Source organism: Anser brachyrhynchus (assembly GCF_964034855.1).
Source record: "Anser brachyrhynchus genome assembly, chromosome: 1".
Classification (NCBI taxonomy): domain Eukaryota; kingdom Metazoa; phylum Chordata; class Aves; order Anseriformes; family Anatidae; genus Anser; species Anser brachyrhynchus.
Genome location: NC_137694.1, coordinates 113,699,856 through 113,724,373, shown reverse-complemented (window position 1 = coordinate 113,724,373; position 24,518 = coordinate 113,699,856). Strand labels below are relative to the sequence as shown.

Sequence of the window (24,518 nt, the reverse complement as noted above, 5' to 3'; positions counted from 1 at the left end):
AAAAAAAATACAGTCAGGTTAGTAGATGACTCTTTATTGGTTTTAACCTTTTCTCACATTTAGTGCTGTAAAGTGACTAATGCTTTCTTTTGAGGAAGGTCACTCAGAGCTGCTCCAAACGTGTTGGTAACAGGCCCTTGGTGTGGAAGCACATACAGCCGTCAGCCCCCAGGTCTGCTCAGTTTCTGTGGCTAGGATGTTGAAGTGGCTGCCAGCCAGACCCAGTGTTAAATTGCTTGACTCCATCCAGTGGACTGAGGGAGGCCTGAAGGCGCTTTGTGTTAGCCCTACAGAAAAACACGAAGCTAAGTTAGGATGGTTCGGAGCAAGGCTATTTTGTGAATCCAGGTGCCTGCATGAAAATCTGAAGGGCAGAAACTGAAACACTGCTTCCAAAATTCTTAATAATTCTGACCAAGCTACCTGACTCAGGTAACAACATCAGCACTTCCCAGAAGGATCTCGGGCATGCAAAGGTCTGGCTGTGTTTACAGAAAAACAAAACAAAACAACAAAAAACCACAACCAAACCCAAACCAAACCAAACCAACAAATACCTCCTAAAGATTCTCACTCGTTGCTCCCTACTAGTGCCCTGCCAGAGCACTTTCGTCCTGCAGCATGTTGCCTCATGATTTTTTAGGATCCTCCTACTGCATTTCCTTGTGAAGCTGCTTACAACTGCACCATCCTTACAAACAGTGCTGCTGGTTGTTCAGGCTGGGTATTACCTGCTAGCTGTAAAGATTTTAGCTTTAGGTGACAAATTTGATTTTCTCCATGCTGGGTGATGGAGGAGCATCCACGGAGTTTGAGCAGTGGCTGACAGCAGAGTTGCGATGGAAAATGTCCTTCAAGTTGGGCAGACGGCCTTTCGAGCATGACATGAGGCTGTGGAGGACAGGCAATTTCCTGTTTTAAACCTGCACCCAAAGCCTCAGTACAGTGGAAAGCAGGCAACGGAGGGCACAACCCTCAGGGCCAGTCACGGTGGCGTGGGAGCAGCGTGGGAGCAGAGGTAACAAAGACAGGTAGGGCCCCATCGTGGTGGCACAAAACCAGCTGGCCTTGAACTGCTCTCTGGGCTGTCAGGGGAATGGCGTGGGGGCTGCCGGCCCCACGGGGAACCTGAAAAAGCAGCGAGTGGGAGAGCCAGTGGTGTCCCCACCTGCCCTGCGGATTAACCCCAGCGCCAAGCATCGCTGCCTCCAGGAGGGCTGCAGCACGCTGACGGACACTCTGCCGGCACACAGAGAAAGGGTAAGTTGCTGCCTCTGTTTTGTCTTAAAAAGGGGGTGGTAAACAACAGGGGTACACTTCATACCTTGTGTATTAATGACTGAGGCCATTTCTCTTGTAGCACAATTATTTCCTCGCCACTCTTTCCTCCTGGCAGGTATTTTGTTTCAGATTTGTTGTTTTGTAATCATGGGGAAATAACAGATTAGGCAAAGTTTGTCTTGGACGTGTTGCAATTGTTTATACGCTGTACCCGTATGCTCAAGGTAATAATTAATAGCTCTATGAATAATAACCTGAAAGATCTGTGGAAAGGTTTTACTCCGTCTTGCAAACACTTCTTTAGGCAAGTCGTTCTGCTAAAGGCAGCAGAGGTATTGCTGTGAATTATTCCAGTGGAGAAGAGTTGTCTCATTGCCTTCTGTTAAAACTGCCTTGAGAAAAACACCGAGGGAGGAGGATCAGGGAAGAAGTATCTAGGATCTGTGCTTTATTCTACCATTTAATTATAAATCAGGCCAGCAGCGCAGTAAGCACAAAGCAAAATAATCACGTTGTCACTACATGGCTCTGGAGTCTCCTGGCAGTGACACCATGCGCTATCCAAAAGCGTGAAGGGGAACCGAGACACCTGGCACCAGGTAATCCTGCTCTAGGATTTCAGTCTCCATCTGCTTAATGACAATTAGCATTTCTTAAAAGCTTCCTAACATGCTGCTTTTCTTTTCTCACATCTTTTTTTTCCCCTCTAGTTTGAGATCTGAACAAAAGAAAATGAAGTATTAATATACACTTTGTACACCATTTCTATTAATGAATTAAGCTAAACTTTTGGGGCTTGGTAAATCTTTAATTTAGTGTAATGCTTAACTTGAACTTTTGTGCAGGTTAGGTTAGAAAGAGCACTTGCACATAGTAAAGCCAAAAAGCTGCACTCAAGATCTCTTTCCTAATGTTCACACACCTTTGCTCCAGGAAGTAGATGGCTTGACACAAAACCCAGAGAATTTTAAAAAGTGCTTTTGAAATTAATGTTCGTATACTTCAGTGTTGAAGTACTCAGCTTGATTCACCGATGATGACTCTGGTGTTCAGACAGTGCTGATCGCCCACCCCTGGGACACCTGATTTCCCAGGAGGTGTCCCCTCCTGTGGACAGATGAATAAAGAGGAATTTGATGGTTCATATCTTATAATTACAAAATTACTAGTTTTATGAAAATTGCATTCATGAGCATGCAAATTTATTTTTAAAGTATGTTTATACACTTCTTTTTGAAAAATCAGTCTTTCGATCACAATAAGCACAAAAGCCCCGACATTGTAGCTTATGTGCATTTAATGCATTCAGAGTCAGCCTCAGTACTGAAGAAAATTGTTTTTGTTAAGGCTTCTCTTTAATAAAAATCATTAAAATGAGCCTATTGGAAGGAAAATGACTAGGTCATCCAAGAAGTGAGCCAGGAAGATGCTGGGAAATGTTAATATTTGATTTAAAGTAGAAGAAGAAGAGCTCTTTTCACAGTGTAACATATACCCACTTACTCTATGGTTTCTCTTTAGTGCAAAGCCAGAGCTTGGTCTTGTTTCCTTGCCCCTCTTTCTTAGAGGGGTCTCTCACAAGCATCAGGACAAGCGTTCAAGCTGCTGGCAGTCCCACTAGTGGAAAGCTGTAGGAGTCACTGCTGAGAAGTATCAGGCAGCCAACAGACTGACGCTGTTAGCTGCATGGTTAGATAGCAACAGAAAGAAATTTCTATAGTTCTCTGGAGGTCCTCTGGTCCAAGCAGGGCCACCTAGAGCTGGTTGCCCAGGATTTCCAAGGGTCGGTGTGTTGTTCACATTCTGTACAGTAGAATGGCTGGTCTTATCTTGCACTTTTATCATTGCTAGTTAGGAATTTGTTCCACTGCACATGACAGCACCATTGCAGCAGCACTGGCTGCTCAGCCTAAGGACAATGGCTCAGGCTTTTGCTGTACGGGCAAATGAGGAAACAATTTTCAAGTTATCAGCAACAAGCACGGCTCATGCTGCAGTCTGGAAGTGTGTAGAATGTCAGCTTTTATCACCAACTTATTTTCCTACATTTATCTGTGGCGTAACTAAATACAGTAATTGTTTAAACAAAGAAATACCTCCTTGTGCCAACAGCACGCTTGGGGAACTCCTGAAACTCCCACTGAGTCAAAAGGCATTTTGTTTCCCTCAAGGCCTGAGCCTCCCTAGGGCCTTCTGGTCAGATAATGTGGCTTCTCAGAAGTGAAGACTCCGACTAGACTTACTAGGAGTCTGACTCTTTACATTTTGCATAGTCATTTCCATTTTCCAGTAATGTCCCTCCTATTGTAACACCTGCTTGGTTCAGTAGATTTTAAGAGCTGACCTCACCCTTCCTCTCTGCAAACCAGAGCTCCGATTTTGTTCAGTTACAATTTAACAATAAAAGTTATTTCCAGAACATCTGATAGACTGCCAAGCAAATTGCTAGTACTATCTTTTAATGATAATAATAATAATAATAATAATAATAGAAGTGTACAATTTATTATTTCAAAGTGAAAATTGCACTTCAAAAAATCCCAGTGTTTCATCACAACAGGAGGAGAACACAGTCATCAAATGGCAGCCCTGAGCATTCTTTAGAGCCACCTTTTTTTTCCAAAAACATTTTGCAGGTTAGATCAGTGTTAAATAGCACAGAAAAAGATGGACAAAAGCCCAGAGCACACTTTGCTCCTTTGTGTAACAGGATCATGTCCGTGGTCTTCTCCAAAGCTCCTGTGTGGCAGGTGAATGCAGCATCCTCCCTGGAGAAGCTGTCATCCCATCTGCGCTGCTCTGCCCACCTCCTTGCTACCACCTCTGCTGTGAAGTGCAACGTATTTTTACATGTCTCTCCCATACCTGCATGTGCACAGGAAAAGAAAGAGGCAGTCCTCGTTGCTCTCCTTCTAAATGCTTTTGGCTTTGTCCAGCCTTTCATGTTATTTTGGTTTAAATTGGGTGGTTTTGGTATTCATCCTGTGTACGTTACCCAAGCTGCACAAGATTATATGGATTTAAGCTCTTAAATAAGTTGCTTAATACAGCACTTTCACATAGGCACATGTTAACACAAGTGATCAATGAGGGGTTTTAATTAGTTTTTTTTCTGAATAGAGAATGGAAGAAAGCACCCTGTGAAGAAATTAATTGTATAGGCTCGGGACTTCCATTGAATAGGATTAACTTTTCTTGAGACAGTAGCATTCTCACATAACAGTCAAAGGCTTTTTATTGCTTTTTTGCAGTTTTCTTCATACACAGATCTGCAATTAGCAAAAAAATAAAATAAAAAATTACTGGAATGATCAAAGCAAATTCAGAAACCTGTAATGACACTATTACTAAATAAGCGTTGGAAATCTCCCTGAGCTATCAAAACCTGTGAGGAAAAAGGAGGGGGGTTGGAAACTTTTGCCAGAAAACTTTTGGGATTACATGCTATAAAATAGGGATTTCAATGCTGGAAAGAGGATGCACAAGTAAAACATTCACGGCTCAAGCAGTCACACCAGAACCATTTTCTGCTGGTATCTATGTCTAATCCGATTTTCACTTAAAAGGCCCCCCACTCAGGGTAAAAATGAACAAATGAGTAGCTGGATTTAGATTGTTCAAAAATTGGGCTTTTTTTTTTTTTTTTTTTTCTTTCTAGAAGCAGGTTAGTGCTATCTTCAGCATGTGAAACTTCCCTAAAACCATCACAGCCTGTGGCTGCCACTAAGCAGGACACTGAGCAGAGCATGCAGCCCCTCTGACCCCCTCCCCAGAGCACAGACCCCAGCTTGAGGGCAGCCCTGCCTTCCCCACTGTGGCCAGGATCAAGCCAGGCTCTAGTTTTCCTCCAGTTTTTGCATGGAAAGAAGAACTCATTACTGAACATATAGGCTGCTGTGCTATCCACCTGTGTCAGCTGAGTCCATGCTCTGGGGTCGGGGCACCATGCGTTATTTCCCTGGCTGTGCTCTGTGAGTTAGGTACTGTGTCCAGGTACTCCTAGGCATGTTTTACTATGGATTTATTTAGTTGTTGGCGCTTAGTGCTGAGCTTTCTTCCCTGTTCTACAAGTAATCAGCTCTACAGATTTGGTTATCACAAAAAGCCCTAAAATCTGTGCTGGTGAAGGAGTTTCCCCTCAATGTCAAGGAGGACTTATCTAAAGCAGAGTATGGTAGCTGACTGTGGGCTTCAGGAAACTCAAATACCAGATGAAACTCAAGAAGATGATACCAATCACCAAGCCTTCTTGATGATTAACTTCTTCAGATTGATTAAGAATATCTTGATCTTGAATATACCCTACTTCCACCTCTCCATTTCCCAGGAAGCACCTGAGGTGGCAAAGTTTTGACCAGTACTTCTTTTGTAATTGCTGAGTCTTTCTCTTCTGATACCTAACTTGAGGTATCTCTTCAATACATTGAAACCAAAATCTGCACTTCAAAACCTTTTTGAGATATTGTAATGCTGGGATTGGCAGATAACCACAGGGAAAAAGCCAGCTGTTTAGAGGAGAACTGGACCAACCACCAGTATTCCCATGGCGTAGTGGTACTCTGCCAGTGCTTAGTGAAGTTGGGTGACTCTGCAAGAGAAAAAACAGGTATAAAGACCTCTGGGGCAATGCACTCTAATTGCTAGTTGAGGCACTGGCTTATTCTTCTATGCTGATTTAATTTTTCACTTCATTCTTAAATGCTAAAGGCTTACCACTGTGTCACTCCAGATGGCAAGGCAGTGTGGGTGGTATAACTCAGCAGCTATTTACCTGCTAGTGTTTTTTCTACTTCTAAATACATTTCCAAAACAAGACTATGCAAAGTTGTGAAGGGAAGAAAAGCAGGCTTTATTTCATCCAATTCACCTCAGTAGGGGGTGGATTTGTTGGAGGTGGAAGCTGAAACAGAAGATGATCGGTCATTGATAAAAAAAAACATTGCAATTACAGCACATCATTTCAAAACACTATTTGTCCGCTGACTGTATGAGACTAACTTAGAAGAAGTATCTGTGAAGTTGGGTGAAGGCCTTGTTGTTATACATCCCACCTATCTCTCATTTGAAACATGGTCGTTTGGGATGTTACAATTAATGCTGCCATGCATAAACCATGTTGTTCAAATGGATGGTGTTCAATAAAACACCAACAATCTGGACAGACTGTCTTTTTGCTGCATTGGACAAACAGATGAACCCATGGTGGTACTGTTGCTGCTGGAGGTCATCTTGAAGCCCGGTGGAGCTCTAGACTCTGTTACTTGAAAGTCAAAACCAAACCTCCACCAGTAGCACAGAAGTCCTACAGCATATGCCATACTTAGGCTACAGAGCCGGTCTGTCTTAATCAGAATGAATTTATCAGTCAGTTCACTGCAACTGCTTGATGAAGAATTCAATCATTTCTTATTTGAAAATGTGTCACCATTTTAATTGTTCCAGCCACTTTCAAAGGCTGATGAAAATCAGGTATGAGGTTGGACAAGAACAGCTGTCTAAAACAGCTGAATTGAACAGTTACATGTAAATAAAATGCAGCCCAGCTCCTTCTTAACTCAAGCTTCTGTAGACAAAGGAGTTATGCTTGACACCAGAACAGGCATGTAAAAGCAGGTAGATTTTGTTCACTGACTTGTGAGGGAAGAGCATTCAGATCATTTGCTGAGTTTAGATTTGAAATATCATTCTGTTTTCTTGAGTTCAGCAGTCTGCTAGTATAAAATGAAAAGCTAAAAAATGCTTACATGATTTTACTTCACTCTTAATGGCAGCAGCAGCATCGGCAACAGCAGATGCCAAGTGCTGAGCAGAGCATGAGGCTCACGAGGTGTCTGAGGGGGTCCCTGAGCCCCGGCACCCCAAGGCTGTGCACCCTGTGTATGTGGAGGTGATGGATCAGTGGGGCCATGCTCTGCCCTCTCAGGCACGCACGTGCCAACCTGGCATGGCCAGTACTGAAGCAGGCCTGGCACCTGATCGGCATCAGGATAAAGGCAGCAGCGTGAGGGGCACCAAGGAGTGGAAGCAAGTTCTGCCTCCAAGGTCATAACCATGGCCTCGCAGCACGCGCAGCACCAGGACCCACACCGTGAAGAAATGGCGGCAAGCTGAAGTCAGAGGTGGCTCCCTCCTCAGGGAACAGAGCTCCATCTGCACTCCAGGCCCTCTCCACAGAGAAGTTTGCAGCCTCCCCAGGGCTCGGATCAGGGGCATAATACAGCCCTCGGACTAGTGCCCACTCCTCCTCTTTCAAGTGGGTACTGGCAACATGGCTACAGGTAGCCCGAGGTCTGTAAAAAGGGGTGTCAGGGCCCTGGGGGAGACAACGGAAGGACTCAGGAGCACAGACAGTGTTTTCCTCAATCCTCCCAGTAATCGGGAGAGACAGGGAACAAAACAGGTGAGCCCAGGTCATCAGTGCCTGGCTCCAAGACTGCTGCCTCCACCAGAATTTTGGGTTTTATAATCATGGAAGAGTCTTTGAGATGAGAGATCTGCTGGGACCTGATGGGACCCACCTGTCTTGAAGCGGGAAATGTTTCTTGGCTAGTAACCTAGCAAGATTTGCCCTGGCTGAATGGAGAACTCCGTCTGGAACTAGGGCAGAAAAATAAATTATATGAATTCTGAAAGAAAGGTCTGGTTTTTACAGGGAGAGTACAGAGCTGCCGTACACATCTGCAGGGAGAAAACAAGAAAAGACAAAGCCCAATTTGAGTTGACAATGGCCAGTGCAGTCAGAAAACAATAAAGGCTTTTTCGAGTATGCCAACAGCAAGAGGAGGTCAAAGGAAAATATTGGAGATACTTGGAGAGGATGGTCACCTAACAAGTAAGGAGGAGAAAAAGGCAGAGGCATTTAATGCCTTTTTTCCTCAGTATTTAACAATAGCAACAGATGTTGGGCTGCCCAGACCTCAGAGTTGGAGGACCATGCGTGACTGGGGGAGCAACAATTTTCTGTCTGTGGTCACCAAAATTGTAAGGGAACAGCTGTATCAGCTTAATGTTCACAAGTTGATGGGGAACAATTCACCCCAGAGTGCTGAAGGAATTAGTGGATGTTACAGCTCAACCCCTCTCAACAATTTACCAAATTACCGGGAGTCCGAGGAGGTCCTGGCTGACTGGAAGGGCATAGGAGAAGACCCAGGAAACTACAGACCTATTAGTCCTTGACTAATAGGTCTAGACTCAGTCCTTGGAAATGTTACAGAGAAGCTTGTCCTGGAGGATATTAAAAAGTGCTTAAAGACCAAAGCTATTTTCAGACATAGTCAACATGGGTTCATCACGGGAAAGTTTCCTGCCTTAGTGATTTGATCTTCTTCTACGATAAGGTCACCCACTTGGTGGATAAAGGGAAGGCGGCGGATGTGGTCTTTCTGAATTTTAGTAGGACCTTTGCTACCGTTCCTCACATCATCCTTCTGGAAAAATTGTCCAGCTGTGAGTTGAACAGGTTCATGCTATGCTGGATGATGAACTGGTTTACTGGTAGAGCTCAAAGGGTTGTAGTAAATGGGGCTGCATCTGGCTGGTGGACAGTCACCAGTGGTGTCCCCCAGGACTCGGTTCTAGGACCAGTCCTGTTTAACATTTTTATCAATGATCTGCAGAAGCGGAGTGCAACCTCAGCAAGTCTGTTGATGATACTGAACTGGGAGGTGCTGTTGACTACCTGGAGGAAGGAGAGGCCTTGCCAAAATTACCTCTGTTTTTCAGACCCATGTTCTTCTTTGATCCTCTTTCTTTTCCCCACATCATGTCATGACAAGTTCCTGTCCCTCAGCTCCCACACCTCTCCTAAAAGTCTGTGACTTTTGCTTTGCATTCTCCTTACCGAAACAGAGGCTCTTCTGAGCCTCTCTCTACAAAGACAAGTTATAGACTTGTCCCCCAGGCTTTCAGTGAAAAGAACCTCTTGGTAAGCTGTGGCCCCTCCTTCCTAGCAGCACTGTGGCAGTGGTGAAAGTTCAACAAGATACTACTCGGAGTAAGAACCATCATGTTAGTGCATTTAAATTTCATCTATATTTTAAGATACTAGTTCCTTAAAGGGCTGCCACCTCCCACAAAAAATTAAAGCCAAGCCTTTCCCAAGCCTTAACCAGTTCAGACAATAAAGTAATTTGGGTAAGAGCACTTTTTTTGGCACCCTTTTTTTTTCCTGTAGATAATTTGTAGCTTTAGTAAAGGTGCATTCCAGGTGCTTTTGAAATTTCACAGACAGACAACCTGCACCATGTATTTCATTGCTTGTGTATCACTCACCAAAGTCACACAGAAACCAAATACAGAAAAATGAATTGATAGGAGTGTTTCTGTGTTGGAGGGACCAGAAGAAGATAGCAAGTGTTTCTGGAGATAGCATTTCCCGCAATGCCAAGATTTAGAATTTTGTTTGGATTTTGAGGGACAGAGACCAAATGCTATCAGCTCAGCTAAACTTTTAAGAGAATTTTCTTTTGTAGGCTGCAAGACAGTAGAGAACTTTCTCTACTCTTCAGTTAGTGGAGACAAGCAACAACAATAACAACAACAGCAATTAAAAGGAATCAAGAGCTAGAACTAATAAGGACGCTGCAAATTATTTTATTTCTAATATTTTATCACTGTTAAATTCTCATATTTTAGTGGAAAAAACGTTACCCCTTTTGACATAGGTGGGAATTTGAAATGTAAAACTGATGAATCTTCAGTTAAAATCTCTTTTACTTAGTTCATACTCATACTGCTAACATTGGTTAGGAATTCTTGCAAATACTATCTCCAAAACAGACAAATCCAAGTAATTTCATTCACTTGTGAAACAGTGGTGATATTACAGATTTGTTATTTATTTTATCACAACTGTTAACCAAAGCTGAAGAGCTGAGCAAATAAACACAATGTGAAGTTCTAGTAGACAGGATTTTCAACGTGATGCATGATTAAATGCTTAGATACCAAAGATCAAATTCATCTAGCGTTAAGGATACCAGAACAGTCACAGCTTGTGTGTGCCTGACCTTTGAAGTTAAACATTATCTAACAGTTGGATTGGTATTTCTGGTATGTTCCACAATAAGTCTGTGGAACATGGGTTAAATATTTGATTTAAACATTAAAATGTCTGTATCCTCCGTTTGAGAAAACAACATGTCAAATTCAGAGAGTACATACAAAATTAAATCATGTTTGAGTTAGTTTGCTTACTTTTACAATATAGAAGCCTTGTATAAGAATGGGCATAATCTGTCAGACCAAAAATCCGTCTAGTCAAGTAGCCATCTCCAAGTGCAGCTGTAAGAAGTCCTGCAGGTGAGATTTCAAACGGGAAGACAACACGTGATACCTATTGCTATAACTTCTTAGCCTCCAACTGTTTTACATGCAGGGCCTTCCACAATCTGTGATAGGTGTGTTGTCTGTGTACATGACAACCTCAGTGGTCTTCTCCTCTCTGAACTTATCCAGTCCTGCCTCAAGTTTGTGTAAACTTTTAGTACCACCAACATCCTTTGCCAAGGATTAACAAGCCAGGTGTGACCTTACTGGGTTTATTTGAGATGTCTTGCTCTTGTACTTCAAAAAATCACTGAACAACTGATCTTTACACACTGTCTCCATGCTATTTGTGCTGTTACAGATCACCACCATATCCTCCCTCAACCATCCCTTTTCCTGTCTAGAGTCCTACCTCATTAGTTCCACTTTACTTAAAGGGAAGCCCTTCCATATCTCATTGCTCTTGCTCTTCTCCAAACTCTAGGTCTGTGATACCCTTTCTGAAACAGTGGGATCCAAACTGCACACAGCAGGCAAGTATGAGCAAAGGATTTATGCAGTAGCTCAACAACAGTGCCTCCTTTTCTCCATTCATTTCATCCAACTTCTTAACAATTTAATTACTTTTCCACTGCTGTTAAACACTGAGTTGATGTCTTCACAGACCTGTATATCATAAACTAAAGATCTCATTCTTGGAAATGAATCCAGCCCAGAGACCACCACTTCTTATGTGACTATTTCCCCCCCCATGTGCACATAACTTTCCCTTTTCTACCTTTTCCCACAGATGTCAAACTTCTAGCCATTTGCAAACCATCACAGTTTCTGTAGATTCACTGTCAGGAGGCTGAAATTGAAGGAAAAAGGTCAACTAAAGGACTATGTCCTCTGTAAGTGAGAAATGTGGGAAAGTAGGACACACACTATTTGATCAAAATACATTTATATATATATAATTTATATTAGTCAAAGAACATTCTCACTTGACTTTTCAGGAAGGACTGAGCTTAAAACATTTAGATCTAAATCATACATTTTCCCTTAATTTTCTATTAAATTATGATGAAGTTTATAGCAGAAGATTTCATTGTCTAATGATGGTAGATTATATAATATACCAAACCAATTCACATTTTCATTATAAATAGTATTGTTTTCCTGTTTATCCATTATGTTTCGCGAAACCGTAGTTGCATTGGCATGTTTTCTGAGGTGCTGGACACACATTCTGGACATGGATCAACCTTCTTCTCACATTCCAAGGATGAAATTCTGCCCAGTACATGCCCTACTGTTGCCTTCACTAGTACCTGCTGCCTGTGGTCAAAATGTGGCTCTAATGTCCCTTTGTGCTTCAAAATAATTGCAGTCAAATCAGACAAACTTTCCAAAATCTAATGATTTTTGTTGAGAAATGATATTCTTCATCATTGCTTGCACCATCACTTAATAACATGCCAGGAGAACCCAAGATCTGACCCTGCTCTGAAAAGCTGGTAGCTGAGAATCCAAGAGTCCCCACCAAACCTGCTCCAGCCATTTGAGGTGGAGCGTTTCTGGGATGGAAACTTGCTCCATTGTCCATGACAATTCCTGTAGGTGCTACTTTGCTTTGCTGGGTTAAATGAAGGGGGATCCAGCAAAGCCAAGGTCTATCCTATGCTGGTTACCGTGGAGAGACACAGTGAGAGATGATCCTTGCACCCCCGAACATACAGGCTAAGGCTGGAGCAGATGTAGCTTCATATGAGTGAAAAGCAGGTTTTATGGCAACAAGTTATTACCATACCACATAGCTCAGAAGGATATGTGCTGCATCCAGCAGTGCTTCTGCCCATAGCCACCCTTTCTGTCTTTCTTTCCCCGTGCCCAGTACATCCCACACTCAGTTTAAAGAGGTTATCACAAGCCTTGCTTAGCAATTCAGGTGTAAAACAAACTGCTTCCAGCTTCTGTCTTAAGCTTTTCTCAGACTGCCTCACACAGTGAGTGCAGAACTGGGTCGTTTTTCACCCCTATCTGTTGGGAAGCAAAGAAAGCACAAAAGTAAAGCAAAAGTAATGTTAACTGTTGAGTGGTCTTCAGAATAATAAAGAAATTGTTTTTCCTCAGTAGGTAAAGACAAGTGATATAATTCACTGTGTAAAAGGAGAAGACGCTTGGCAGCTTGGCACCAGGACTGATGAAGCCGATAGCCTTCTCCACTTTCTCTTTTTGGCCATCTCTCTTTTTGGCTGGTTTCCTTGGCTTACACATTGCTGACAGTTTTGTGAGAAGTCAGAAGAACCATACGCTAATTTTCACCAAGGAAAGCATAATTCGGAACTGCAGCTGCTTGGCGGATATCCATGACTGTGATTACAACCTGGCAAACTTGATGTGCAACTGCAGAACAGTGCTGCCTTCTACCATGGAAAAAACTAACTACAACAGTGACCTGACCATTTGGTTCACAGACACCTCCGTGCTGGAGATGCTCCTCAATTTCACAAGGGTGTGTGATTTGAAGCTCTCCTTCTGTGGCACCGCTCCTCTCCCGACAGAATACTTGACCATCTGGGGACTGCGAAAGCTCCGGGTGAAAAACAAGGTCAAGGGACAATTTCCAGAGCAGAGCGTAACCATCTCCAGTAGCAGCAACAATGAAAAAGAGGACTACCTTGCGATGCACAACAAAGACAGGCAAATGCTAGTATACATTTCTTTTCTGGATACCTCTCTTTTCAATGGATACTCTTTGCTGAAGTCGTACAGTGTGGAAAATGTCTCTAGTATCACGGAGTATTTTCCCAGCCTGCTGTATTCTGATGTTTTCTCAACCTCAGACAACAAGAGCTATGTTGTAACGTTCATTTACTGAGTTCTTTAACAGAGTCAGTAGCCACAGGTATGGCAAAACACTAAGAGATGGGACTTTTCTTTGGTTTGGTCAGAAGAAGCCATTACGGGATGGAGAATTTTGACTGTGTTCTCTACAAGGAGACATTTAAAGCAATACAGACTCATCAGACTAATTCAGTAAATGCTTCCTTAAAGAAGAAAACATGAAACAATGGGAAAACATCACTACTAATTCTTCTTATATGTTGTAAGCTAAGAACCAAAATCTCCTGATAAATTTTACTTTAGGGTAGTGTCTCAAGAAAACATAGCCACATACCTCCAGCTGTAGATCAGCCTGAGCTTCCCAGAGAATCACTCAGGTTGGACAGCAGCTCAGGAGGTCTGCAGCCAGCCCCCCTGCCCAAATCAGGGCCAGCTCCGTGACCAGACCAGGTTCTTGGGGCTTTTTCCAGGCAGGTCCTGAAAAACCCTGAGGAGGGAGCCTGCGTAGCCTTGCTGGGCAAAGGCTTCTCTGTCTGCCTGTCCTCATGGGGAATTTTTTTTCACATTTTAAGTCAGTACCTCCACTGTTTCAGTTTGTAACCACTGCTTGTTCTCCCAGCTTGTACCTCAACAAAGAGGCTGGCTCCATCTTCTCAGAGAGCTCTTCCTCCACATAGAGAGGCTGCTACTACGGCCCCCTCAGCCTTCCCCTCTCCAGGCCGAGCAAGCCCCATTCCCTCACACTTTTCTCACAGCCACGTGCTCCAGCCCCTGACCATCTTGGTGGCTCTCCACTGGGCTCACTCCAGTTGACCAACAGTTTTCTTGCACAGGGGGTGGACAAAACTGCGTGTAGTACTCTGTATGCAGTATAGTAAGGGGAATAATCCCTTCCCTACATTTACTGGCCTTGTCCTGTTGACATATCCCAATGCTGTGAAGTTTGAGGCATCTGAAGGGGTTACAAGCTACTCAGAGACAAACTGAGAGAGCTCAGTTGTCCTTGCCCTCTGCTACATGGTCAGAACTGGGAAACCCCTGCTTGTGCTCGTGACGCAAGTGGTAGCGCATCACGCCCAGCATACCTGAGAAGCCCTGACCAACCTGCTGGGGATGCCAACAAGGGGGCCCCCTCCTCGCAACAAAGCCGCTGACCACGCCTCATGAGTGCCAAACCATGGCCTCACTGATGACAACGCACTTCTCCCATGCTTTGGATGCATCTTCTACCAGCCATTTAACGAACCTTCAGGAACTACACCTTGGTCTTTAATACTCTCACTTGAAATGTTCTGCCACTTCCAACATCCTCAACAGGAGGAAATGAAGGTGGAGCATTGCAGGAACAACACACCCCACCTCATTACTTGATCAGCTTTGGCGTGTAAGAGCAGCTCACACCAAATGCTGTCATGCGCAAAGGCTCTCTTGCCCCGCGGGCACTTGGGGACCACTGTAAAAGCCGGCCCTGTGCCTCGCACCCTTACACACTCCTCCCGACGCTTTCTCCCCTGCGCTCAACAAGGTGAGCCTGAACGCTGCTCCCCTCCTTCAACCGCCCCACCAGGCCTATCTCTCCACACGCTCTCTGCCCCCAGCCTCAGCAGCCCTTCTGCCTCCCCATCGCCATGCTCCCCACAGCCCCACCCTAGGCCTCCCCACTCCCTTGGCCTCCCCGAGCACCGCTCCTCACGCCCCCAACACCCTCCAGCTTCCCAACACCCTCTCTTCCAGGGACCCTCTGCACCACAGACATGTCCTGCTACGACATGTCCGCCACTGCGGACCCACCCCGCTGGCTAACAGCTGCAGCGAGCCCTGTGTCAGGCAGTGCAAGGACTCCCATGTCGCCATCCAGCCCCCAACGTGGTGGTCACCCTGCCAGGACCCATCTTCAGCTCCTTCCCCCAGAACACCGCTGTTGGATCCTCCGCATCAGCTGCCGTGGGCAGCAACCTCAGCTCCCATAGAGTGCCCATCTCCTCTGGAGGCTTTGGAGGCTTTGGCTTCGGAGGCCTGGGCTGCTTCAATGGCGGAAGAGCCTGCTACCCCTGCTAAGGACCCACGCCAACACCCCTGACAGAAGCCTCCAACACCTCAAAGTTCTCATCTTCAAATGCATCTCCATAAATTGACCGTCCACCTGTTCCATTATGGTCAGTTATGTCACCTCCCTGACACACAAAGTCAGTAAGTATTCTGTGAAATTTGGTGTTCTTGAATCCAAATCCTTTCTATCCAGTGCACAGGGCCCTGAAATTTTCAGCTGTTCGAGGGACAATGTTTGAAAACAGCTCCATGGTTACATGTCCTGAAGGTTTGTCATCAGCAGAAACTTCAAAATACACAACGGGGTTGGTGTCCTTTGACAGTCCTGCTGGCAGAGACTGTTGTCCCTTCTGCAGTTCTGACAAGCTTTGCTGGCATTCTTCAAACCTCTTCTTGAATGAAATAGCCATTTCTTGACTTTTAACTCTGCCTGCAATATATTCTACTTTTACTTCACCATCAGCATAATCTGTGGCCGTCCAAATTAAAACATTGTTTGATGTATCAGATGGTACTAAGTTAATTTCTTTGGTAATAACATGGCTTGCACAGACTTTAAGAACTTGGTCCCTTCTCATTAGGACTCTATAATATTTCTTCTGTGTATGGAAGAGGATCTTTATCTTTCCAACACCACGCTCCTTCCACTGAGCCAGCAGTGTGCTCAGGTGGCCAAGAAGGCCAACAGCATCCTGGCTTGTATAAGAAACAGTGTGGCCAGCAGGGCTAGGGAAGTGATTGTCCCCCTGTACTCGGCTCTGGTGAGGCCGCACCTCGAGTACTGTGTTCAGTTTTGGGCCCCTCGCTACAAGAAGGACATGGAGGTGCTTGAGCGAGTCCAGACAAGGGCAACGAAGCTGGTGAGGGGTCTGGAGAACAAGTCTTATGAGGAGCGGCTGAGGGAGCTGGGGTTGTTTAGCCTCGAGAAGAGGAGGCTCAGGGGCGACCTTATCGCTCTCTATAGGTACCTTAAAGGAGGCTGTAGCGAGGTGGGGGTTGGTCTATTCTCCCACGTGCCTGGTGACAGGACAAGAGGGAATGGGCTATAGTTGTGCCAGGGGAGGTTTAGGTTGGATGTTAGGAAGAACTTCTTTACTGAAAGGGTTGTTAGGCATTGGAATGGGCTGCCCAGGGAAGTGGTTGAGTCACCATCCCTGAAGGTCTTTAAAAGATGTTTAGATGTAGCCCTTAGTGATATGGTTTGGTGGAGGACTTGTTAGTGATAGGTCAGAGGTTGGACTCGATGATCTTGGAGGTCTCTTCCAACCTAGATGATTCTGTGATTCTGGGATTCTGTGATCTCTGTCCCATCCGTAAGGTTTTGCCCTCTCTTTGAAAAGAATTTCTTCATCTTCTTCTCCAGATTTTACCTCCACCTCTGGTAAGGACACAATAGGATTGAAATGAATATCGTCGCTATGTACCACTTCATCATTGCTACCACCTTCGTCTTAATGTGCTTTACTGGTTTTCTGTGCTCCAAACACAGTTGCTCCAGTATTCACCCATTTGAAGTCTTTATCTTCTGAGCCAAAAGCAAAGTCTCCAGACTTTTTGGAAGCCAGATCTGCAAAGAACAAGTCTGAAGTATTGCCAAAACCAAATGAGATGATTTTGTTTTCTTGTGTTGACTCTGAACACTCTGAATCACCTTCGTTTTTAGTTGACAAGTCTACAGGTTTGTCATCAGCTAGTGATAAAGTCTGCAACACGTGAACAGGGTTTGTGGTGGAATCTGGTTCTTCACTGCTAGCAGCTGACTGCACGTGTGCTATCACCTCATCAGCTGATGGACCGGGTACTTCTTCCTTACTGGTAGAGACTGAATCAGTTGAGCTGGTGACATCATTCTCTTTGGTGTTTTGAATTTTAACTTCTGTCTTCGGAGTACTGGGCAGCTTCTCTGGCAGAAGAGCCTGCTACCCCTGCTAAGGACCCACGCCAACACCTTTGACAGCAGCTAACAATGCCCTGCAAGCCACTTCATGGACTGAGGATGCTCTGATCTCTGTGCTCTGGGAATATCTTCTGCACAACATGCATAACTGCTGATGGTCACTATGCTTGTACCTCTGAGCAGGGCCCTTCTGTTTGTGCTCCTTCCTTTTCATGAGTCTTCCTCAATAAAGTTCTAATGCATGCCAGCCTGACACTCCTCCTTTCTTCACCCAATGCTCTTCATTCAAAGGGACCTGGACAGGCTGGAGAAGCAGGCGCACGTGCACTGCATGAGGTTCAACAAGTCCAAGTGCAAGGTGCTGCACCTGGGTCGGGGCAATCCCAGACATGAGCACAGACTGGGAGAAGAACTCAGTGAGAGCAGCCCTGCAGAGAAGGACTTGGGGGTTCTGGTGGACCAAAGGCTCAACAGGACCCAGCAGTGCACACCTGCAGCCCAGGCCAACTGCATCCTGTGCTGCACCAACAGAGGGGTGACCAGCAGGTTGAGGGAGGTGATTGTCCCCTGCTACTCTGCCTTTGTGAGGCCCCACCTGGAGTACTGCCTCCAGGTTTAGGGCCCCCAGCACAAGATGATGTGTACCTGTTAGAGCGAGTCCAGTGGAAGGCTCCAAAGATGATCAGAGGCTAGAGCACCTCTCCTGTGAAGAAAGCCTCAGAGAGCTGGGGATGTTCAGCCTGGAGAAGAGAAGGCTGTGGGGAGACTTCCTTGAGACCTTTCAATACTTAAAGGGGTCTTCCAAAAAAGACGGAGAAGGACTCTTTACTCAGGTACGTAATGATAAGACAAGGGGGAACGGTCTTCAACTAAAAGAGGATAGATTTAGACTGGATATTAGGAGGAAATTCTTCGCTGTGAGGGTGGTGAGGCACTGGAACAGGTTGCCAAGAGAAGTTGTGATTACCCCATCCCTGGAGGTGTTCAAGGCCAGGCTGGATGCGGCCTTGGCCAACATGATCTGGTGGGTGACATCCCTGCTTATGACGGGGGGTTGGGGTTAGATGGTCCTTAAAGTCCCTTCCAAGGTAAGCCACTCTATGATTCTATGATGATTCCCATTTCACCCTGTACAAATGCAGAGGAGAAGAGGCTGCGGCCCATGGAGAGCCCCCGCAGGAGCAGGCCCCGGGCCGGAGCTGCAGGCCGTGGAGAGGAGCCCACGCAGGAGCAGGGGTCTGGGGGGAGCTGCCACCCGTGGGGGACCCGTGCTGGGGCAGTTTGCTCCTGGGGGATGGACCCCATGGTATGGACCCCTACTGGAGCAGTTCTTGAAGAGCTGCTGCCTGCGGGCAGCCCCCGCAGGCTCAGTTCAGGAAGGACGGCATCCCGTGGGAGGGACCCCGCGTGGAGCAGGGTCAGAGTGACCGTGAGGGAGAGGCGGAGACGAAGCGTCAGGAACTGACGACAGCCCCCATTGCCATTCCTCTATGCCACGCAGGGGGAGGAGGTGGAATAGGGTGGATGTGGGTAGGTGTCTTTAGTTTGTGCTTTGTTTCTTTCTCACTGCTCTAGCTTGTTAGTAATAGGTAATACATTTTATTAATCTCCCTATGCTGAGACTGTTTTGCCCGTGACTATCATTGTTGAGTGATCTCTCTGTCCTTATCTCAACCCTTGAGCACTTTTCATTGAATTTTCTCCCCCTTTCCCTTTGAGGAGGGGAAGTGAGAGAGCAGTTGTGGCAGAGCTCAGCTGCCCAGCTGGGTAAAACCACCACACCTGGCAAGGATGTCACCAACATCACCACAAGTGGGCACCGCCTGGACTTCCAGCGCATCACCCAAGACCTACTCGTGCCTAACCAAGCCTCTTACGACAGCAGGGATGGGGTACACAGTCTGCATCCCACCTCAGAGCACAACCGGTGCTGCATATGTGAGATGGACAGCAACCTGTGTTTGCTGGGGGTACGGTGGGCTGGATTTTCGGTAGGTGATGGAGGGTACATGTAGCAGGGTATTCTCACCCTCTGCACATCTTAGGAAAGAGCTGGGCAAGAGACAGGGGGGACACCATAACCACAAAGATGATTTTTCCAGAAAAAAATAATAATAATAAAGAAAAGAAAAAAAAGCCTGTATCTTTGGGTGTGCTGGCTCCTGCAATTTCCCCAAATGCAGGGAACTTGACCTCATCTTTTATGGTAATGGTAAACTCTCCCCTCTGAAAAAAAAGGAGAACCACCCGTTCTGCAACTCTCATCTGATAAGGGAGACAAGGCTTCAGGCAGACAAGTAGCAAACAATTTGCAGCGGCATTGTGGGAGAAAGATTGCCATTCCCCTGAAAATCAAATGTCAGGGCAGCATAGATAGTCAGAAGACCACTCCTTGCCCATGTCTGCAGGATTCACGTTCTATGAGATACGATTAAGGCTGGGATCAATGCATATAATGTAATAAAGGATTTGGAATAGCGACTCATAAGTCTTGCATTGCCAGCAAAGGATTTAGATAATATTTTTTTCTCTTGACCTAGGATAAAATACATGTGCTGAGGGGAACAGTTAGTAAGATTCTGAGGGACTTATGAGTTTGCTTCAGCAACTTTAAACTAAGTCTTTCCTATAACTGTAATCAATGATGGAGTGGTTTTGATAGGTAACACAACTTAATTTTTCAGACTACTTAAATACATGTATAACTTCATTACTGCGAGCTTTCTCATTGAAATCAACCATGTATTAACTAGTGAAGTAATCGGGTCTTTTGCAATTGCAAATTAACAGATTTAAGCACATGGATGTTTGAAGGCTGGGGACTGAACTCGATTTAACTCAGAGAGCTATTAAATCAGCTATTGTAAAGACGGTTTTAATTTGTCAGCACCTTAGAAATAAACTGTAAGCCTTCTCCCCAAATCAAAAATGTTTCTAGTGATCCCTCTCACAATTTTGTCACAAGTTAAAACATGGTTAGGAGCTGAAGCTGAACTGACAGATGTTGGGAACAGGGGTGTCATTCTGAGCATGTACATGCTTGGTGCATATTACAAACAGAGACAAGTAAGTCTTACTGGCTGTCCAGGAATCTCATCCTTTAACAGTCTGAGCAAGAGTACTAACATTGCCCTCACAAAGGCTAATCAGTAATCCTGCACAGGATATTGTTGTAAAAAAAAAAAAAAAAAAAAAAGTGTGGCACATATAATTATATTTTCTAAATGTTCTCAACCTTCTGTTAAAAATTTGTTAAAAATCAAGCCTAAATCACCTTCCGTGAATTCACTAACTGATGCTTTGCTGCCCTCTAGTAAAAAATGTACTGAATAGCACAGTAACAAAGTACCTTGCCATGACAGCAACGCTTTGCTGAGGTTACTTTTTGAAATCCACACATGCAGCAGTAACTGAGGATATGTGTATTCTGGCCTTGTAGGGAAGAAATCACGACATTAATAAATCCATATGCTTTCTAAAGGTGCAAATTAAAGTTTCAGTTCATTTTGCCACAGCAGTGTTCTGAGTAAGGATCGTGTAAAAGACATCTTACTCTTGTGCACAAGTAACCACTGCAGAGATTTTCCTGGAATCAGGAAAAAAACATCCTCTCACTTACATGACCAGCAGAAATTTACAGCACCAATATTGCACTGATCTTTGCAGTTCACCCATTCTTCTCCAACAGATACTAAAACCTGATTCTCCCAATCTAAATTTTATATGGTTTTATATGGTTTTGCCATTCAGCGGCTTACAGAATTTCCTCAGAGCAATGGAAAGCACAAAATACAAACCAAAGTATATAATGCATACATGGCGAGCTTTACTAGTTCAGTTGGTGGTTTCTTTTGGCTGCACATGAACTACCTGCAGCAGTACATTAAGTATCACACAGCAGAAACAATTATGTGATTTAGTCAATCTGTTTTTAAATGTCAGCATAAGATACTTGCATTCAACCACCCTCTAAAACTTAGCATTAGGTCAAGAACCAACAACCTGTGGTGTTTCATCATATATCTACAGTGACCAATATTTATATACACAATGCTTTTGTCCTCCATGTATCAGGTTCAACCTGTATGTATGTGCCAGTCTTTAGTCTTGATGTATAATTATTGGATATCCCAATGAATGGAAACTGAGGCAGTTTTTTCATAACAGGAAAAAAAAATGACATAGAGGCTGTAGTTTTCCTTCCAACTAGTAGTTCGAGTGTAACTTTAGGAAGCCAGCGCGGACTGATAGCAGCACAAAAGCAAGCTTTCCACAGCAGGGAGAGGCTGCAGGATGGCAGCCAGGCCTGTCACATCTCATCCTGTGTGGACTCCAGCAGTGCTTGGCAAAGAGTGGTTGCTGGGTATGCTCTTGATAGTGTGGGAAGGATGAAACCCCTCCAGTTTCCAACAAATGTACTTGAAAGACCTGTTTTTAAAAAGGTCAAATGATCTGTTAGCATCTGCCACCAAATTCATCATTCATCAGGAAAGGTTGGACGTGGTGCTTAGGGACATGATTTAGTGGGTGACATTGGTAGTAGGGTGATGGTTGGACCAGATGATCTTGAAGGTCTTTTCCAACCCTAATGATTCTATGCTTTTTCTTTTAGTCAACCGCCAGCTGCACTGCCTTCTCCTGAAGGTGCCCACAGCCCTGACAGACCCCTGCCCCAAAACACGCCGCCATTTAGCACTTGGAGGGCCACCAGACCACTTTCCCTCCCCAGCCTGGAGGGAGCAGACACCCTCAGGGCCGTGTAGAGCCCCGGGGCGAGCCTGGAGAAGCGCTGGGAGCGGCGGAGGCGACAACGGGGCCTGACAGGACCCGCCGAGCCGCCCCGCAGTTTCAAACAGCCCGCGCCGCTCCCCGGCACAAGATGGCGGCCGCCCCCCGGGGCGGGCGGGCTCTCCGTGCCCGGGCGCCCCGGCGGTGGCGGCGGGCGGCCGGCCGGCCGGCCGGCAGGGGGCGCTGCGGCGGCGTGGCGCTGCGGCGGCCGCCATCATGCTCGGCGAGCCGGGCCTGGGCCGCGGCGCGGTGGCGGGGCGGCGCGGCGCGGGGGGCTCGGCGCCCGGCGGCATGTTCCGCAAGGCGCGGCGGGTGAACGTGAGGAAGCGCAACGACTCGGAGGAGGAGGACGAGGAGCGCGACGAGGAGCCGCCCCACGAGCCGCCGCCGGGACCCGCCGGGGAAGGGCCGGCCGAGGCCTCCGCCGTGGCGGCGGCGGCGGCCGGGGGAGGAGGCGGCGGCGGCGGCGGTCCCGGCGGCCCCGGTCTGCTGCCGCTGCCGCCCGGCTGCGTGCCCCTCGCCCTGCCCGGCAGCCCCGCCGCCTTCGCCTGCGCCGCGGGCTACGGCGCGGCCCTCGGCTTGGGGCTGGGCTTGATGGCGGCCGACCGGGCGGGCCTGGGGGTGCCCCCGCCGCCCTCCCCGCTGCCCCCGCCGCCGCCGGCGGCCCCTCAGCAGGGCAACGGGCTGCCGGCCGCCGGGCGCCACAAGGAGAAGAAGCGGCCGCGGGAGAGCAAGGAGGTGCCGCGGGCCAGCCTGCTCAGCTTCCAGGACGAGGAGGAGGGTGAGGCGGCGGGGGGCTGCTCGCCCCGGCCCCGCGCCTCCGACGCGTTTTGTTTCGTGGCCGCGCCGCCCGGTGTGGGGGCCGGCGGGGGGCTGCGGCGCCCCGTGTGAGGCAGGGGGAGCAGGGGGTGCGAGGCACCGGGAGCTAGGCCCGGCCTCGTCGGCCCCTGCCGCCCCGCGCCTGTGGTGCTGAGGGAGGGGTGTCTTTGCTGAGCTTCCCTGTCGGGTTTATCTTCCCCCGGTGTGGCCGGTGTTAAAGGCTGGATCCGACAAAGCCCCTGCGAGGGTTTTGTGGCAGAGTTGCTTCATCTCGGAGTCCACGAGGATTGTTAGGTTAACCCTCGTGAATAGTCAGAAAAGTGGCTGAATGGTTTCTGGGCTTCAGCTCTTAGCAAAATAGCTTAGCTGTGTTCATGCAGTGTTTTGGCTAATATTTCTGCTAGATTCCACTAGGTATCGTGCTCATGAATTGGTCTGTTCTCACTCAGATAATCTGATTATGGGTAGTAGTTATTGTATGTTAAAAATAATCAAAAGTACTCCTCAAACTCCTGAGTTTATTGCATCCCAGAAGTTCTGGATGGGATTAATAGGAGCGTTCTTGTGATACCTTTTGTCAGCGGGACGGTTAGTATGCGTTTTGAGTCCTCTTTGAAGGAATTTCCAGTGATCACTGGAACTTGGGTTGTAAGACTGTGACAGAAATCCTGCTAGAAATTCTGAAAACTCTGGATTTCCCACGTTAATCTGTGGTGTGGGTTTTTTTGATGCAATTTAGTTCTTCAACTTACTGCATACCTTGTGGTAGGTTGTAGTTCTGCAGGCCTTTAAACTGGTAGAACAACAAAACACAGTTGTTCCCTTGCCCATTAGTCATACTGGCACGCGTCTGTGTGAGGCTATGAAAAGAGTGATAACCCAAAATGTTGGGATTTCTTGTTTTCTTCCAAATTTGTGGTCACAGTCAAGGATCAGTTGTTTAAAAACAAATAAAAAACAAAACCAAAGATTAATACAGTCAGATAAATGCAGGTCATCTTGTACACTTCTGTGTAACTTCTGCCTTGCATTTCTCTGATTGTTCTGTGAGCAGGATGTACCTGAAAATGACCTCCCAAAAAACAAGGAAGAAAGTACCTGTGAAAGGATGTGCAACTCTGTGTTACGACAGTGCAACTGTATAGTTGGGTGAAATTACGTTCTAGTGGCACTTAAGTTCTAGGTACAAAATTAAGAAATCTAACAGTAAGTAAACTTCTTGGCAGATCTAACGTAGTGTTTTCCAACTTCTCTTTTAAAGAAACCGAAGAAGTTTTCAAAGTGAAGAAATCAAGTTACAGCAAAAAGATTGTAAAACAATTGAAGAAAGAATACAAGGAAGATCTTGAAAAATCAAAAGTTAGAACAGAGGTCAATTCTCCGACAGATGGTAATTGCAAAACTAACAGTAACTCTGTAATGGCAAAGGTTTAAGAATTGTAAATATAAATGGCTTGTTTTCATGATGAATCCTCTGTCTTTTCAGAGAATTTAGCATTTAGAACTGAAGTAGAGCATGCATTAAATTGTGTCCATTTGAACCTCGCAAATGCTGGTCTGAAGCTGGTAGAGTTCTCTGAATCTC

The 24,518-nt window shown here is 46.1% G+C and overlaps 2 protein-coding genes across 8 annotated transcripts in view; both read left to right on the top strand.

The window, feature by feature from the left end:
• Positions 1 to 798: 798 nt before the first annotated feature.
• On the top strand, positions 799 to 17,573 carry EPCIP (exosomal polycystin 1 interacting protein). 6 transcript variants are annotated; one of them, XM_080597769.1, is made up of 4 exons: positions 799 to 1,260; positions 11,036 to 11,084; positions 12,670 to 13,441; positions 16,793 to 17,573. In XM_080597769.1, the coding sequence occupies exon 3, from the start codon at positions 12,737 to 12,739 to the stop codon at positions 13,412 to 13,414; it is 678 nt and encodes a 225-aa protein (XP_080453895.1). In that variant the 5' UTR covers positions 799 to 1,260; positions 11,036 to 11,084; positions 12,670 to 12,736; the 3' UTR covers positions 13,415 to 13,441; positions 16,793 to 17,573. The 6 variants fall into 6 exon arrangements, 5 of the variants coding, with proteins under 5 accessions (XP_080453895.1, XP_080453894.1, XP_080453893.1 ...); XM_080597768.1 differs by having other exon boundaries at positions 12,667 to 13,441; XM_080597767.1 differs by lacking the exon at positions 799 to 1,260 and adding an exon at positions 1,307 to 1,880.
• Positions 17,574 to 22,311: 4,738 nt separating this feature from the next.
• Positions 22,312 to 24,518, top strand: part of PAXBP1 (PAX3 and PAX7 binding protein 1) — a 28,890-nt gene continuing 26,683 nt past the window's right edge. The window contains exons 1-2 of one of the 2 annotated variants that reach the window (XM_080556783.1): positions 22,312 to 22,895; positions 24,195 to 24,323. In XM_080556783.1, coding sequence (XP_080412909.1) covers positions 22,331 to 22,895; positions 24,195 to 24,323 — 694 coding nt within the window. In that variant the 5' untranslated portion in view covers positions 22,312 to 22,330. The remainder of the gene's footprint in view (positions 22,896 to 24,194; positions 24,324 to 24,518) is intronic. The other variant, XM_080556782.1, reaches the window with a different exon arrangement.